Source organism: Eulemur rufifrons, chromosome 29 (assembly GCF_041146395.1).
Source record: "Eulemur rufifrons isolate Redbay chromosome 29, OSU_ERuf_1, whole genome shotgun sequence".
Lineage (NCBI taxonomy): Eukaryota > Metazoa > Chordata > Mammalia > Primates > Lemuridae > Eulemur > Eulemur rufifrons.
In genome coordinates, this window is record NC_091011.1 from 100,282,798 (window position 1) to 100,299,150 (window position 16,353).

Genomic DNA, 16,353 nt, shown 5'->3' on the forward strand with positions numbered 1-16,353 from the left:
AAACTGGGTGATCTCCAAGATAACACACAAAAGCAATTCAGAAATGTCAGAGAAATTTAACAAAGAGATTGAAATAATTTTAAAAATCAAACAGAAAACTCAAAACTGAGCAGTACATTTGCTGAACTGAAAAATCTAGTAGAGGATGGATCAAGCAGAGGAAGAATCAGTGAGTGCGAAGACAGGCTTTCCAAAAATACACAGAGAAGAAAAAGTTTTAAAAGGATGAAAAGGAATGAAGATCACCTACAAGGTAAAGAAAATTACCTCAGAAGACCAAATCTGAGAATTATTGGTATCCAAGAGGGAGCTCAGCAAGAGCAAGGGGTAGAAAGCTTATTCAAAGAAATAATAACAGAAAACTTTCCAAAACTTGAGAAAGATATATACAAATATCCAGGTTCAGGAAGGTCAAAGAACAACAAACAGATTCTACCCCAAGGCATAGAATACTCAAACTCTCAAAAGCCAAGGACAGAAAGAGGATCCTAAAGGCAGCAAGAGAAAACAAGCAAATGACATATAAAGGAGCTCCAATTCATCTGGCAACTCACTACTCAGTGACTACAATACAGGCCAGGAGGGAGTGGAATGACATTTTCAAAGTACTGAAAGAACAACAAAAACAAAAATACCATTCAAACATACTGTATCCAGCAAGGCTACCCTTCAAATTTGAAGGAGAGATAAAATCTTTCCCAGATAAACAAAGCTGAGAAAATTCACCACCACCAAAGCTGTCTTACAAGAACTTCTAAAGGGAGTTCTTCAGTCTCCAATAAAAAACACTAACATGCAGAAATAAAACATTTGGAGGCATAAAACCCACTGGTAAAATTAAGGACACAGACAAACCCAGAATTCTCTAATACTGTAACTGTGGTGTGCAATCCACTCATAATTCTACTATCAAGCCCAAATGCCAAATCTATCAAAAACAATAATACCTACAGCAAGCTGTGAAGAGATAGGTAATATAAAAGTATTTATATAAAGAGACTATAAAATCAAGGGGCGAATGGAGTCACAGTATAGAGCGTTTTTTATTTTCATTTTTAGTTTCTATTCTTTCCTTTGTGATCTAAGATAAGTTGTTTCTTTAAAACAACTTGATATATCTATGAGATGTTTTTTGTAAGCCTCATGGTAACCACAATGTAAAAACCTACAATAGATTCACTAAAAATAAAAGTTAACGAATTAAAACATACTACCAAAAAAAAAATCACGTAACCATGAAGGAAGACAGGAAGAAAGGAAGAAAGGAAAAAGGAATTACAAAACAACCACAAACAAGCAACAAAATGGCGGTAGTAAGTCCTTACTTATCACTAATAACACTGAATATTAATGGATTCATTCTCCAATTAAAAAGCATAGAGTAGGTATACATGATGAGTGCAATGCGCACTGTCTGGGGAATGGACATGCTTGAAGCTCTGACTCGGGGGGTTGGGGAAGCATGGGCAATATATATAACCTGAACTTTTGTACCCCCATAATAAGCTGAAATAAAATAAACAAAAAAAATTTATAATAATGGATGGATATGTTTTTAAGAGGTATGTAATAATGATCCATAAAGGACATAAACAATAAAGCTATTTGCATTATGACTTCTCAGAGAAAAATGGAATGGAAATTACAGCTCTAAGAGAAAAAGAGGGATATAAAATTTCCAACTGTTAAGAAGAGCTTTATTCAAGTATTTTAACATAGGCTATTATATTTTAATAGATAATTGCATTTGTATGCCATTGAACATATCTTAAAAAGTGATACAGTTCTTTTATTTTAATATGTCAATATTTATAATACAATGGCAATTGCATCATTTGCAAATATTTCCCTTATAATAAAAATTTTCAATGCACAATTTAAAAATGTGCAAGGAAGTTAATAGCTTTTCAAAATTCTCTTAGAAGTAAAAAAGTAAAATTGTTTGATACCACTGCATTCTCCAATGGTGGAGTGATTCTGTGGCGTGGTGAGCAGGTTATGAGCAAGTTTGCAAACGACAATAAGGATTGAAGTCTCAGGACTACTGGAATCAGCTGCTCTTCCGCCATCCATCCAAAATGCCAGCATAATCTCAGAGGCTTCACTGGTATTTGAAAGATTGTATGTGAGTTCTTTTTCCAGTACTTAATTCACATTTTCACTTCATTATCAAAAGATGAACAGTATTTCATTAAATCTTACCTGAAGTTAAAAAAAAAAAAAACAGTAGCTGAATGGATAAAGAAACAAGACTCAAATATATGCTGCCTACAAGAAACCCACCTCACCTACAAAGGCACATGAACCGAAAAGTGAAGGAATAGAAAAAGATATTACATGCAACTGCAAACCAAAAAAGAGCAGGAGTAGCTGTACTTATATAGAGAAAATAGAATACAGACCAAAGACTGTGAAAAGAAACAAAGAAGGTCACTATATAACAAAGAGAGGTCACTTCGGGAAGAAGATATAACAATTATAAATATCTATGCACCCAAATTCAGAGCTCCCAAGCATATAAAGCAAACATTAATAGACTTAAAGGGGGAGATAGACTGCAATACAACAACAGTAGGGACTTCAACACCCCACTGTCAGTAACGAACAGGCCATCCAGACAGAAAATCAACACTGAAACATCGGAGTTAAACCACACACTAGACCAAATGGGCCTGACACTCACAGAACATTTCACCCAGCTGCTTAACAATACACATTCTTTTCATCAGCACATGGAACATTCTCCAGAATAGATCCTATCTCAGGCCATAAAACAAGTCTGAACAAATTCAGAAAAGTAGACATCGTATCAAGTGTCTTTTCTGACCACAATGGCATAAAACTAGAAATCAATAACAAGAAGAATCCCAGAAAACACACAAACACATGAGTCAATGAAGAAATTCAGAAGGAAATTTTAAAATTTCTTGAAACAAGTGAAAATAGAAATTCAACATACCAAAATCTAAGCGATACAGAAAAAGCAGTATTAAGAGGCAAGTTTATAGCAATAATGCCTGTATCAAAAAAATAGAACTTCAAATAACCTAATGATGCACCTCAAGGAACTCAAACAGCAAGAACAACCAAATCCAAAATTAGTAGAAGGAAAGAGAGAATAAAGATCAGAGAAGAAATAAATGAAATTGACACTAAAAAACCCAGATGATCAATGACACAGAAAGTTGGTGTTTTGAAAAGATAAACAAAATCAATAAACCTCTAGCTAGAATAACTAAGAAAAAAAGAGAAAAGACCTCAATAAATAAAATAAGAACTGAAAAAGGAGGCATAACCACTGAGACCATGGAAACACAGGGAATCATGAGAGACCATTACAAACAATACACTCCAGCAAACTGGAAACCTAGGATAAAGGGGATGGTGGAGGGGACGGTGGAGGTCCCGGCACGAGGCCAGGTGGCCTGGGCTCAAGACGGCAGGTGCGGGATCCCCACTTGAGGACTGCTGGGCTGAGTCTGTCCTTGGCGCCGAGAGGTGACAGAACGGTGGGACAATCCTCTCCCCGGGCACCAGCCTCCTCTGCTCTTTCAAGGTGTTGCTTGGTCAAACCAGCGTCTTCAGGCACCTTCCCCAGACATCACCACCTGGTGCCAGGTGTGAGCTCAACTTCCGCCACATCCTCATCAAGGCCCTCGGTGTTTGGGGGACTCTCCCTCCAAGACCAGCTGTGGGGCCCTCGCCATCTGCTCAGGGACAGCAATTCACAGTGTCTTGGAGCAGGGCTGAAAATCACCGTGTGGCTCAGGAGTGGGAAAATCTACGGCCTGCTGTTCTCAGGATACACGTTTCAGAGGGTCCAGGTTGATAAGCATCTCAGACGCTCCCTCCCCGAGTGACAACCAAACGGGGGGGGGGGCGGGGGGGGCGTCAGGCACGGGGTGAGCTGGAGAGGGGCAGGAGGTCCACGCCAGGTTCACGCCAGGTTCACGCCAGCTCCACGGGGCGAGGGATGTGGCTCCCGCTAACGAGCTTGTCAGATGGGGACTGAGCCTGGTCTTGGAGGGGACTGTCGTGCTCACACCCACGGCACTGACACCAGGGGCCACGCTGACCGTGGTCACACCCACGGCACTGACACCAGGGGCCACGCTGACCGTGCTCACACCCACGGCACTGACACCAGGGGCCACGCTGACCGTGCTCACACCCACGGCACTGACACCAGGGGCCACACTGACTGTGCTCACACCTATGGCACTGACACCGATGGCTACACTGACCGTGCTCACATCTACAGCGCTAACACCAGTGGCCACACTGAGGCTCAGTGCCAGGCCAGGCCTGGTGACAGCCACCCGACGTGGCGCTCCCCCACCCATGCCCTACCTAGCACCACTTTGTGAGAGAGGAAGTGACGGCCACTGGCTCAAGTTCCTGCAGCTCCGAGAGCCACAGCTGTCCCCACACAGGGCTCTGCTCCGGTCCCAGGGACCTTCCTTCTGTCATCGTGGCTTCCTGCGGGTGATGGGGGAGGGGCAGGCACATCTCCTCAGGCCTGCAGCGTGGACACTGCACTGCCCCTCGCCGGCCTGCAGGACGCTTGTCAACCGTGACAACAGCAAGGTCGCTTTCTCATCCTAAAGTTGTCGTGGAAACTCCCGCTAGGTGATGAGGTAGGAAGCCCGCTGAGGGGACGGGCAGGTTCTGAAGGCAGCGTGGCGGCTCTTCTCGACCGTGGAACAGGCAGGGCCAGAGCGGCCTGGGCCCCTTCCCACCCCCGACTAGCGGGGGGACACACGAGTCCTGGCCTCCGTCACGGGGGAGCACGGTCAGGTGCGCCCAGCGTGGAGGTTTGTTTAAGGAACCCGCCTCTCTGGCCCCACACAGCTCCCGTGCCAAACACGTGTCCTTGGCCAAGGGAAGCTCCTGGGGGCAGGGAAGGTTCCGGAGGGCAGGGACTGTGTCCTGCTGGTGTCTGCAGTGACTAGCGCACAGTAGGTTTCGCACCTGGCCAGCTGCCCCTCTCAGGGGAAAGCCCATACTTCACGCACTGAGACAAAGACCCTGGGAAGGACCCACGTCCGTCACCCCGGCCCCGGGGCCTTGTCTGGGGCTGAGTGTCATGTCGGCGGGCGCGGCGGTGGCGCCACCTGCCCCAGGGAGGCTGCTCTGCCCCGCGGACACCCCGGCCCTCACCGCCCGAGCGGGGCTGCCAGGGTGCCGCGCCGTCCCCTGCGCCCACTCTGGGCCTCGGGGCCCCACCCGAGCTCCGACCCCTCGCTCGGATCCGCCTGGGATCCCCTCGTTCCGTCCGGGCTCCGTGTCCTCGGCGGGGAGCCGCCAACCCTCGGGCTCCGCAGGGCACGCGCTCCGGCGGGGTCTGCGGCCCGACACTCCCGCAGACGGGGACGCGCCCGGTGCCGACGGCGGCTCCTCGGTAAGGACGAGCTTCCACTTCCGGAATGACTGACTTTATTCCAGCCAAACCAGCAAGTCTCACCCTGACGCTTTCTAAGCTGAAGAACAGTCGCCAGCGCGGTGTGAAAGGTTCTCGGAACAGGAACCGGAAGGCGGGGGGCGGCGGCGGGAGCCTCCCAGGCGCAGGCGCGGACGCGGGTCTCGTCTCTGTCTCGTACAAACGCGGCCCAGGAACCCACGGCCGTGCTGCGCCGACGCCCCGGCCGACCACCGACCACCGACCACCGACCACCGACCACCGACCACCGACCACCGGCCTGAGAGTTTCCCCGCATCGTGCAGGTGCAGCGAGTAGAGCAGCCCGGACGCTCCCGGAGGTGGGGGTGGGGGGCGCGGGGTGGGGCTGGGGGGATGGGGGAGGGGGTGGGGTGCGGGGGGGGGATGGGGGTGGGGTGCGGGGGGAGGGGAAGTGCGGGGAAACGTCGCCCTCGGGGCCGCCGAAGCCGGACGGGTTTTCAGACCCAGCGGAGCGATTTCCAAAAAGGGACGACGTCACTTGTGGAAACGGCCATCCCGTGGCACCACGTTTAAAAACAGTCAGCACAACAGTGTCACACCCAGCCGGAGCCAGGAGGGGACGGGACCCCAGCTCAGGGCGGGAACACGCGGCTGCGCCCGCCCGCCAGGCCTTGCCGCAGGCCCCGGTGCACGCGGAGCCGCCACCGGCTCCCGGCCTCTGCCCGGGAAAGTCACGCACGTCGCCGCCGCGTGTGGGCCTGAAGCTCCGCACTGGGAAGTCAGTTACTTGTAAACTGGTGAGACCGGACGGCGACTCTCCCTGCGCTGAAAGTCTGTGCCGACTTCGCTGAGCAAAAGTCACCGAGCACAGACCGAGACACGCCCGCCCTGGACCAGCCCCGCACGAACCGCGCCCGGCGGGGACCCCCTCGCACACCCGCTCCAGACCCTCCGCGGCTGGAAGGCCCGGGAAGAGATCTGTGGCCTGGAGGGACTTGAACCCCACACGATGTGACCCAGGGTCTGAAGGGACTCCCACCAAGCAGTCATGGACTGGACGACACAACTCCCAGAAATCCACACTGCTGGTGGGAGCTCCGCGGACACACTTTGGGGGGAGGCATGGCGATTCAGCCAGACCCACAAGAAGGCAGCTAAAGGATTAAAATCAGCCTGCGGGCTCTCTGCAGCACGGGTCTACACGGTCGTCAGTAACCAGGAGCGTGTCCTGTGCGTCAAGACTCAAGACATTCAAGAACGAAGCACCTGGGCCGGGCGAGGTGGCTCCCGCCTGTCACCCCAGCACTCTGGGAGGCCGAGGCGGGAGGATCGCTCGGGGTCAGGAATTCGAGACCAGCCTGAGCAAGAGCAAGACCTCGTCTCTACTGGAAAGAAATTAGCTGGACAACTAAAAATATATATATATACAAAAAAAAAACAAACAAAAAAACTAAGCACCTGAAACATGAGTACAAAGAAATTTTGTACCTTTTACAAAATATTTCAATCATTACTGATGTTTCATCTCATTCTTCTGAATTGGTCTTGAATTTTTTATAATAAACATACTACGAGTTCAGTGGAGCATACATGTGACTCATAGATAAGAGTATGTGTGTGATAACGCACATCGCTGCTGCTGGCGCCATCAGAGCTCCGGACACCACTGGTGAGAGCGCATGAGGGGCAGAGGCAGGAGGGTCCTCGGGGGTCCCGAGGGCGCAAGCTGGGCTACCACCGGGGCGGTGTCTGGCAGAAGCCACAGGACCAGCTCACTCTGGCCAGAATCCGAGGATGCGGAGAAGGCCGGGACTTCTTTCTGTCTAAGTTTGCTCTGCTACAATTTTTTTTTTTAAGACAGGGTCTCCGTCTGCTGCCCAGGCTGGTCTGGAGCTTCTGGGCTCCAGCGACCTTCCTGCCTTGGCCTCCCGAGCAGCTGGGACCAAGGGTGTGCGCTCCACGTAAGCCAACCCCTCCTCTCTCCCAGGTGAGGACCATGTGACTGTCTGCACTGGCCCCTTCTGTGGGCTGGGGCTGCCCCAGGCGTCTCGGGGTGAGCAGCCGCGTGACCCCACTGATCCCCCAGCCTCAGCAGCCTCCTCTCCCAGCTGCAAGTGAACAAGACCCTCCCTCCTCTCTTCAATGGACAGCATCTTCCCCGTTTATTCATTCATTTTATACAGAAAAGTCGCATCTTTTCACATCCTGGAAGAATTGCAACATTTGGAGCATGGTAACAAGATACCTGCAGCTGAGTGGACTCTCCCAAAATGAGGCTTTGATTTTGGGGCCGGTCCCCGAGTAATCGTCTACAGTCTTTGTAAGATGTGTCATTTCCCTGAGATCACTGTTAGCACTTGGGGACACTCCTCTGCCGTCGTACCCTGCATATCCGACACTCTTCCAGAGTTCCTAAGGAAAACCACCGAATTCACGGAGTATGTTCTCTGACGGTACCGACTTAGACCAAACACACCACTGCTCAACATTTAGTACTGACTGACTTCACCAATAACGTAGCTGACCACACCCTAGGTGGATTTTACATCTGTATTTCACTCTCCCCAAACCAGTGGGGAGTAAAAATAGGCACATCTACATAAATATCTTAGTTTTAGCAAAATTGCACGTTTTCATTTTCTCAGAACAGCAATAAATCAAGATATCCTTTGAGAACCAGCTCTTACTTCCCAAAGAGACAAAACAGATATAACCAAGAGTAATTTCAGTATTATCAAAAATTATAAAAGACATTAGAAAATAAATAAATTCTGTTTCTTAGGGGACTAAGCTAAGACTCTAATCTTTACTTTGAAAAGCAGTTTTTCCACTTAAAAAATATTTCTTTTTTCAGGTGATCAAAATGATTCGTTATGCTCAAACTCACAGCAAAGAAAACTCACAGAAAAAGTGCTCTCTGGGGCCGAGTGCGGTAGTCAGGCCCGTAACCCCAGCACTGTGGGAGGCTGAGGCAGGAGGATCGCTTGAGCCCAGGAGGTGGAGGCTGCAGTGAGCTGTGATCACACCACTGCACTCCAGCCTGGGTGACAGAGTGAGACCTTATCTCTAAAAAATATGAAAATTAAAATTAAATTTTTTCAGAAAGTACAACCTAGACATGTCAAGTATACAAAAAGACATGTTCTGACTTTTGCATTCATCATATAATAAATTTGACTAAGTAAATAAAATTTGTTAAATTTTAATTAAAATACAAATTTAATAGTGATAAATAAATTTAACAAATAGATTTATTAGATAAAATATTTCAAAAGAAGCATTTAGCATATCTAAAAAAGAGTATTTACTATCTTTTTATTCTACTTTCCACTGAAACTTTTTGTAAGAGATTTGCATAAGTATTGTGTAAGCCGAGTATCTTTTATTCCGGGGCTTTAAGCTCTTTGAAGGGATGACGGGACACAAACTCCAAACCGTGTGACACCGTTAATAATTCTCGTCATCACCGCACAGTCGGGCCTTTGTCCCAGCTGGGTGTGACCAAGTCAGATGTGCTCATGGAAAAACGTAAGTATCACTATTTAAAACATAATAGTAACGCTGTGTCATAACCTCCATAGTTGATCCGTCTGCAACGCGGACTCTAAGTGACACCAAGTTCAGTGACAAACCCGCAGCTCGCAGGAACAGCAGCCTGGACTTGGAAACTGATTACCAAGCACTCTCCCCCCATCTCACATAGCTCCTCAAAAACATCCAGAATTGGGTATTCTGCTCATGGTACAAATTCAGAGGAATTATACGCGGAGTCTTCATTTCTCTTGGCTTCTAATGTGCGTGTGACCACAAACTGTAAGGTTGGCCAGAGGGGGAAGCTCAGACGGCCGCAGTCAGTCCACACGTGGCACAAAACGTGACCTTCTGTGGCTCGGTTTATGGTTCGCCTGCATCCACACGCCCCATGTTTTCAGGAAAGACCTGCAGTTTCTGACTCTGCTAGAACCTCTTTTCATCCCAGTGAACAAGCCCAGTTCCTGCTACCTTAACTGGTCATAATTTCGTGTAGCCGAGGGCCAGAGGCCGCGACAAGCAGGGGCAAGGACGCCATGTGCTTCTCCGCAGGGGCCGACAGCTGGACGTCCAGAGCCCGTGGGCCACGTCTGTGTTTCAGCTCTTGGGACCCGCCGATCAGATGGAAGGTTGACGACCTCAACCTTGGCCTGTTTCAGGCAAAGCAGAGAATTCGGGGCTCCTGGTAGAAGCGACGCTCTCTGAGGGTCAGAGCTGGCGGTGAGGCGGGAAGCCTCGCTGCAGCGGCCTCCCCACATTCCTGCCGAGAAACGAGCAGCTGTCGCTGGTGCGCGAGGCCCGGTTCCAGCCGCGTGCCGGCTACTTCAGGGGACAGACACACTGCTGGGCTGGCTCCGGTCGGACCACACGGTAACCGCTGCTGTGAGCTGGATTAAAACCACTGCTCCGGGTGGAAAACCCGTCAGCCCTGGTGCCTAATGTTAGGAGATGCCCCCCATGTGCACGCCGCTGGCTCAGTGTCGGGACAGAACTGACTCGCACCACGAACACGGGTCCTTCCCCTCTGGAGCCAGGCCAGCCTTTCTTCTGAAAACCCCTCCCACCAAACAAACCATCTCCGAGCACATCCTGTGTGCCCTATGTAGGACATTGCGCCGGACACCAGGACGGGCCCGCGGCCCACACGGCGACGCGGAGCACGCTGGGAAGTTTGCTTTCCTGCCGCCGGTGCTTCAGAAGAGTAGAGTCACCGGGACAAGCCACCCTACGCCTGTTTGCCACTCGAAATCTCAAGCTTAAATGGAACCTACTCTTAACGGTTTCTCATGAAAGCGATGCCTCTTGAGTCCCCATTCTGAAGAGAGCCTCTTGTTACCACAGGCTGGGATGACAGCTTGCGTCTTCCATGTTTGTGTCACCACCCCTTAGAAAATCGGACGGCCCAGCAAGCACTCTGAACAGAGTTTTCACGGTCACACCAAGCGGTGCATTCCAAGGTGGCATTTTCATGCCCTGCCATCATGGGAAGGTGAAAAGTCTCTACAAACAAGTCATCCCTCTCGGAACACCAAAATTCCCTTAGAGAGCAAACCAAATATCTGAATCTGACACCCCAAAACAAAACCCCACTGGGAAAATTAGCCCACCCTGCCGTGCCCACGGACACTTTTGCGCTTCCCTTGGAACAGACCCCACCAGCCTAGAGACTCTGAGCTCCTAGGAGAAAGGCGGTTCGGCGAGTGGAAATGACCGCTGTGCCCGGGAGCACAAGAGGCGGACCGCCTTGTCCCGTGGAGCTGGAGGGCTGCACCCTGACAGCACGGAGTCCGTCTGCGGGACCTGCATCCTGTAACACGGAAACGGACGTGCTCCTTCCCGGGGTGGCTCTGGGGGCCACGTGAGCACACGGCGAGCTCAGGGTGACGGGCGGGGAGGCTTCCTTGCCGAGGGGAGCACGGGCAGTCTGGGGAGATGGAACCGCTCCGTGCCCTGAAAGAGGCGTCGCCTGGGTCCACAGAGGGCACAGGAACCAAAAGAAAACATCAACTCGACCGTACGACAGTTTCCATTAAATGCAGAGAAGCAGGTGTGCAGAGAAGCAGGTCCACCACCTGTTTAGTAGTTAGCTCACCCGACCCACCGCACCTCCAATTCCCTCACGAGAACACGGACGTCCCCGCGGCCAGGAGGGCTGCCCCTGCTTTCTGCGACCCGTGTACCGCTACTGGAGGGTACAGTTAAAAACAAAATAAAACACCCTTCATCCCCCTGCGCGGGTGCTGTTGCCAACGCCGCCGCTACACACTGGCGTCCTGTTCTGCACGTGACAGACACAGAGGCCGCGCTCCAGGCCAAAGTCCAGTTCTCCAGCCTCCCATGGGGCCGCCCATAGGGCAGACCAACAAACAGACGGTGTTTAATATGTGCAGAAGTAGGTGTGCCCAGGGAGCCCGTGAGCTCACTTCCTGCTAGGTATTCAACCCTGGCTGTGGCACAGTTCTCGGAGACAACAAGAATTAAAAGCAAAAATGTCCTTCCTCAACACACCGCTCCACGCCGTTTCCAGGCAGCAGAAAAGCAGGTGACTGTTTCCTGCTTCTCGGGTTTTCTGACCTTCTGTCAACCAAGATGAAAAACCAGGTCCAGCTGGGTCTACACTTACGAAGGTCAATTTAGACTACTGTGGAAACAGCTGCCAGGTGCTTTGTGCAGCTCAGGCGGTTATCTGCTGCTAGCTGGGCTGTTTGTTTTCTCTGGGAAGTGGAACATCTTGTCAGAAAAGATAAGAGAGGGTCTTAGTTAGCCAGGGCGTGCCTGGTCCCCAGCTGGGATTCGGCTGGACGAAAACCATTTCTGCCATTTCTTACACTTTTTCTTTGCCTCTCCACACACAAAGAATCCTTAAACGGGCAATATTTGCACACGCCAGGCATATCTTAGATACCTGCCACCCAAAGCCAGAGAGTTATTTTTAGTTTGGGCCGCATTTGGTTACAGACACCTTTTCATAAGGAATTTGAAATTCCAAGGCAGTGGTCACGGCTCAGGCCCGAAGCCAGACGCGTTGAGTGGACTTTCTTAACGTGACCACCTTGATGACAGTTCAGCTGGCCTGTCTCTGCTCATATCCACTCCTCTTCCGGGACCCATATCCCCAACTCCCCAAAATCCAAAGACAAGTGGGTGAGTAGCTGCATTCACAAATAGGTGACACTGCATGTAAGGCTAGAACAAACCAGCCCAGAATGTAGAAATTATCGTCACGCCAAGGAATCGACGTTACTGCAGAGTTCATCGAAAGAGCAGTCCCTGGGCCCATGAGCCTCGGCCTGCACCTCACTCCTGGCCCCATCGGGGTCACCTGCTTTACAGCCCTGCTCTTCACGGGGAGCCGAGGGGCTGACACATCTGTACACGCCACGGCACAGAGATTCCGGCGTGTGTGCCATGATGGGGCCCACCTCCACCGCCCTGGCGGGCACCACGGATGAGAACCTTATTAACCAGGTGCAAGAACACGGCAGCCTGGAAGAGCTGCCAGGCGCCGAGATGCACAGCCGAGCTCAGCGCGGAGAGGAAGCCATTTGAAAACGTCTTCTGCTCCCCGCCCAGCCGCTCCGCGTCTGACACCGTGAGCCGCCGCCCCACAGCCCACTCAGCGCACGCGTCTGGTCTCGTGCGTGAGCCCACCACCCGGCACCTCCTCTTCCCGGAAGCCTAGGGTGTTCTGAGCACCCCCTTCCTTCTGCCCTGGACACCACCACCTGGGGCTGACGGAAACGAGGGGCAGGAAACAGCTGGCAGAGACTCGGAGCAGCGGCTGGGAGGGAGGCAGGCTGCTCGGCACCACCGACCCGACAGAATCCGAGTCCGGGCCCCCAGAGCAAAGACGGATTTGTGCTTTTGTGGCAGGAAGGGTCGTTTGATTCAAAAATAAACAATCACGCCACCACATTCACAAAGCCAGCAGCTCCCGCGCCAGCTGCTCTGCTCCGGCTCCATGCGGGCTCGCTGGTGAATGAAGTGTACGTGCAAACCAAAGGAAAAACAAAGGAGCAAACCGACAGTCTGCTGTCCTCACGGCCAGGTGCGGCCACCAGGTTGGAAGCTGGATTCTCTAAGCAAAAGCTACGTGAAAGGTTGGCCCTATCTTTGGCAGATAAAATTCCTGCTTCTTTAGCAAAAGAGGGAGCGTCCTTTATAAAGCTACCCCTGAAACGAGGGGGCTGCCTGAGCAGGTTCACAAATCAGCCTCCAAGTAGCTGAAGAATGGCTTAAAGCCCTGAACAAAAGGCTTGTGTTCAAGGTAGCAGAGGACGGAGGGCTGCACAAAAGGGTCCCTGACCCCACAGAGGCTGGGAGTGGGCAGCGGACCGAGCCCCAGGGAGGATGGGTCACGTCCTGGCAGCCCTGCCTCACCCAGCAGCTATTTTGGCTACAAGCAAAGTTGAGTCACGTCATTCAAAAGGGTCCACGTTCCCCTGAGCTGGGCTCTGACAACTCTCACAGATAACAAATGCCGCCAGGGAGCCCTTCCCACAGGGCGCGGGCACAGTGGATGGCAGGAGGCCGCACGCTAAAGAGATTAGGGAAAAGGAAGCTGAGGAGACACCCGCTGGCATGGCGGTCCTGCCACAGCGGCTTTGGAAATCAACCAGCCCCAGTGCAGCCCCAAGCAATGAGCGGGAACTCGGAGGTGGCGGTTGTTGGCGCTGGGTGTCTTCAAGGGCCTCTCAAGCCAAGGCATCGGACACAGAAGGAACTGGGCTTTGGATCTTGGCAACAACGACCCCAGTGCTAGTACAACACGAGGCCTCGGGGGCGAGAGAGCCCGGAGCCACCTGTGTGCTGGGGGCCGGACCTGAGGGTGAACACTGACAGCCGCTAACAAGCGGCTCGCTGGGCTGGGTCTCAGTTTGCTCTGCGCATCTTCACTCGCATCGTGATTTGGAACAAAGCAGCTCATGTGAGATCATCAAACACGATCCAGACAAGAGAAGGAAAACGGCAGCACCAGCCTCTTGTGGGGAGCACGTCCCCCTGGCGTGTCCTGGGATGTGCACGGAGGGAGGACGGCGCAGGGTCACAATGACAGGCCGAGGGGACAAGTGGAGGTCCGTTGGGCAGGAGAGGCCACACTGGACCCCGGGTGGCCCCCAAATGGGAAGACCACACTCACATCCCACTTGCACCCCACCCGGACAGGTTCCCATTCTGGGAGGGACGTACAGGGTTATGCCCGGCACCCAGAGTCCCCGAAACAACTCCAGTGGCGCTGGGTCCTTAATGTCCCGCAAAAAGAGTGGTGTCCATAAGTCTCCCTCACGAAGCACGGCCGGCCCTCCATCATCAGCAACACCTCACCAGAGCTGAGGGGACGCAACGCCCTTCACAAGGATCTGACTCAACTTCACTTGTACCCAGAGGACCCTGCTCTGTCAGGCAGCCCCCCAGCTTCCCTCCCTCCACGCCCTTGGCTCTGCCCTCAGCCGCCCACCCCCTCTGTGACTTTGGCCCAGGCTGTGCACTGGCCGTTACAACGGGAAAGACAGCCATCTCCAGTGACGGCCCCGGACACCCAGTGGCCCACGTGCTGCCCTGCCTGTCCCCAACCTGTCTGGCTTGAGTGTGGGTGTCTGGAGGGTGGCGTCTGTCCGGGGAAGCACACAGCTCTCCCAGGAGGTGACAGGCCAGTTCAAGCCAGACAGAGGAGGGAAGACAACCCCAGGAGAGAGGACTGCACAGCTCGGCCCTCTCTGCTGATCTGGGGCAGGGCACCAGGAGGTGACCGGTGTGAGCGAGGCCCCCAGCCTCCCCAGGCCGGGCTCACGTGGGAAGGAGGCCCGTGCACTCGCTGTGGAGCGGCCCTCGGGCTGCCCTGTGGCCGTGGCAGCAGCATCCCGGGATGTGGGGACCACTCGCCCCAACCCCACAGCGGTGGGCAAGGACCTCCCCTCCCACTCCCAGGTCGCTCTAACTGCAGGGCAGTGACAGCAGGTGCGGAGGGTGTGAGGAGCCAGGCCAGCACGGGGGAGACGGGACACGGCCCTGCGCGGCCCCGGGAGTCCAGGCGACTGTGTCCGAGGCCGCCTCCGGGCTCGTTCAGGGTCTGACGGACAAAGCCACCGGCTGCGGAGCCCAGCGCGGGGGGAGGCCGTGCTAGGCCAGCAGCCCAGCGGGGACCCTCCAGGCCCAGACCTGCTTCCGACCTGCCCCCTGACTCCTCCCATTCCCATCCGAGTAATTCCGGCCTCGAAGCTGCTGCAAACACTGGCTTTTCGGTGAATCTTAACAAATAAGATCAGCGCGGAGGGAGGTGCCGGTGACAGACTCCGCTCCCTCCTTCAAGAGCGGGCTCCTCCTCGTTCTTCCGCGTCCTCTAACGTCCATGGCGGGGAGAAGACAGGTGGGGCCAGAGGGGGCCGGGGCGCCTGGTCCACGCGGCGCAGGGCACGAGGGCGCGGGCCCGCGGCGCGCACGCGAGCACGGGCAGCCGGCGGAGGCCTGCGGTGGGCGCACGGCCGGACTGAGGCGGGGACCCGGCGCCGGAGGGGGCAGTGGCCACCGCAGGAGGAAACTGAGGCAGGGCGCGAGACCTGCTCCGCGTCGCCGGTGAGGCCCCACGGCCGGGGGCTTGCGGCCCAGAGCCCGGGGGCTGCGCTCGGGAACCCCGGGAAGCCCGCGCCTCATCCGGGCCTCCCTGCGCCCCCCACTCAGTCGCCCCTGCGCCCCTCCCCCGGCGCCCCCCACTGACCCAGGTGCCCCTCCCCCGCGCCCCCCACTCACCAGGCGCCCCTCCCCGCGCCCCCCACTGACCCAGGTACCCCTCCCCCGCGGCCCCCGCTGACCCAGGTGCCCCTCCCCGCGCCCCCCACTGACCCAGGTACCCCTCCCCCGCGCCCCCCACTCACCAGGCGCCCCTCCCCCGCGGCCCCCAGTCACCCAGATGCCCCTCCCCGCGCCCCCCACTCACCCAGGCGCCCCTCCCCGCGCCCCCCACTCACCCAGGCGCCCCTCCCCCGGCGCCCCCCACTCACCCAGGCGCCCCTCCCCGCGCCCCCCACTCACCCAGGCGCCCTGGGAGCTGCCGGCCGCGGGGGCCGAGAGCGGGGGCGACGGGCAGGGCGCGCGGCGGCGGCGACAGCAGCAGCAGCAGCAGCAGCAGCGGGAGCGGCGGCCCCATCCCCGCGGTGCTCGGTCCACCCCGCGCGGGGCCGAGCCAGGCGCGCCGCCGCCAGCTCCTCCGCCTCCCGCTCCTGCGGCGGCGCCGGGCCGGGCTTCAGCACCGGACAGCGCCCGCCCGCCCCGGCCCCGCCCCGGCCCCGCCCCGGCCCCGCCCCGGCCCCGCCCCGGCCCCGCCCCGGCCCGCGGGGACACGCCCCCGCCGCGCGTCTGCCCCGCCGGCCCCGCCCCGGCCCCGCCCCCGCCCGCCGCGGGCACGCCCCGCCCCCCACGGAGCCC

General features: G+C 54.8%; 1 protein-coding gene across 1 annotated transcript in view; it reads right to left on the minus strand.

Annotated features, from left to right (window-relative positions):
- PTPRN2 (protein tyrosine phosphatase receptor type N2) overlaps window positions 1-16,117 on the minus strand; it is a 484,073-nt gene extending 467,956 nt beyond the window's left edge. Inside the window, exon 1 of the mRNA XM_069461720.1 lies at window positions 15,961-16,117. Coding sequence (XP_069317821.1) covers window positions 15,961-16,075 — 115 coding nt within the window. The 5' untranslated portion in view covers window positions 16,076-16,117. The remainder of the gene's footprint in view (window positions 1-15,960) is intronic.
- Window positions 16,118-16,353: the final 236 nt, after the last annotated feature.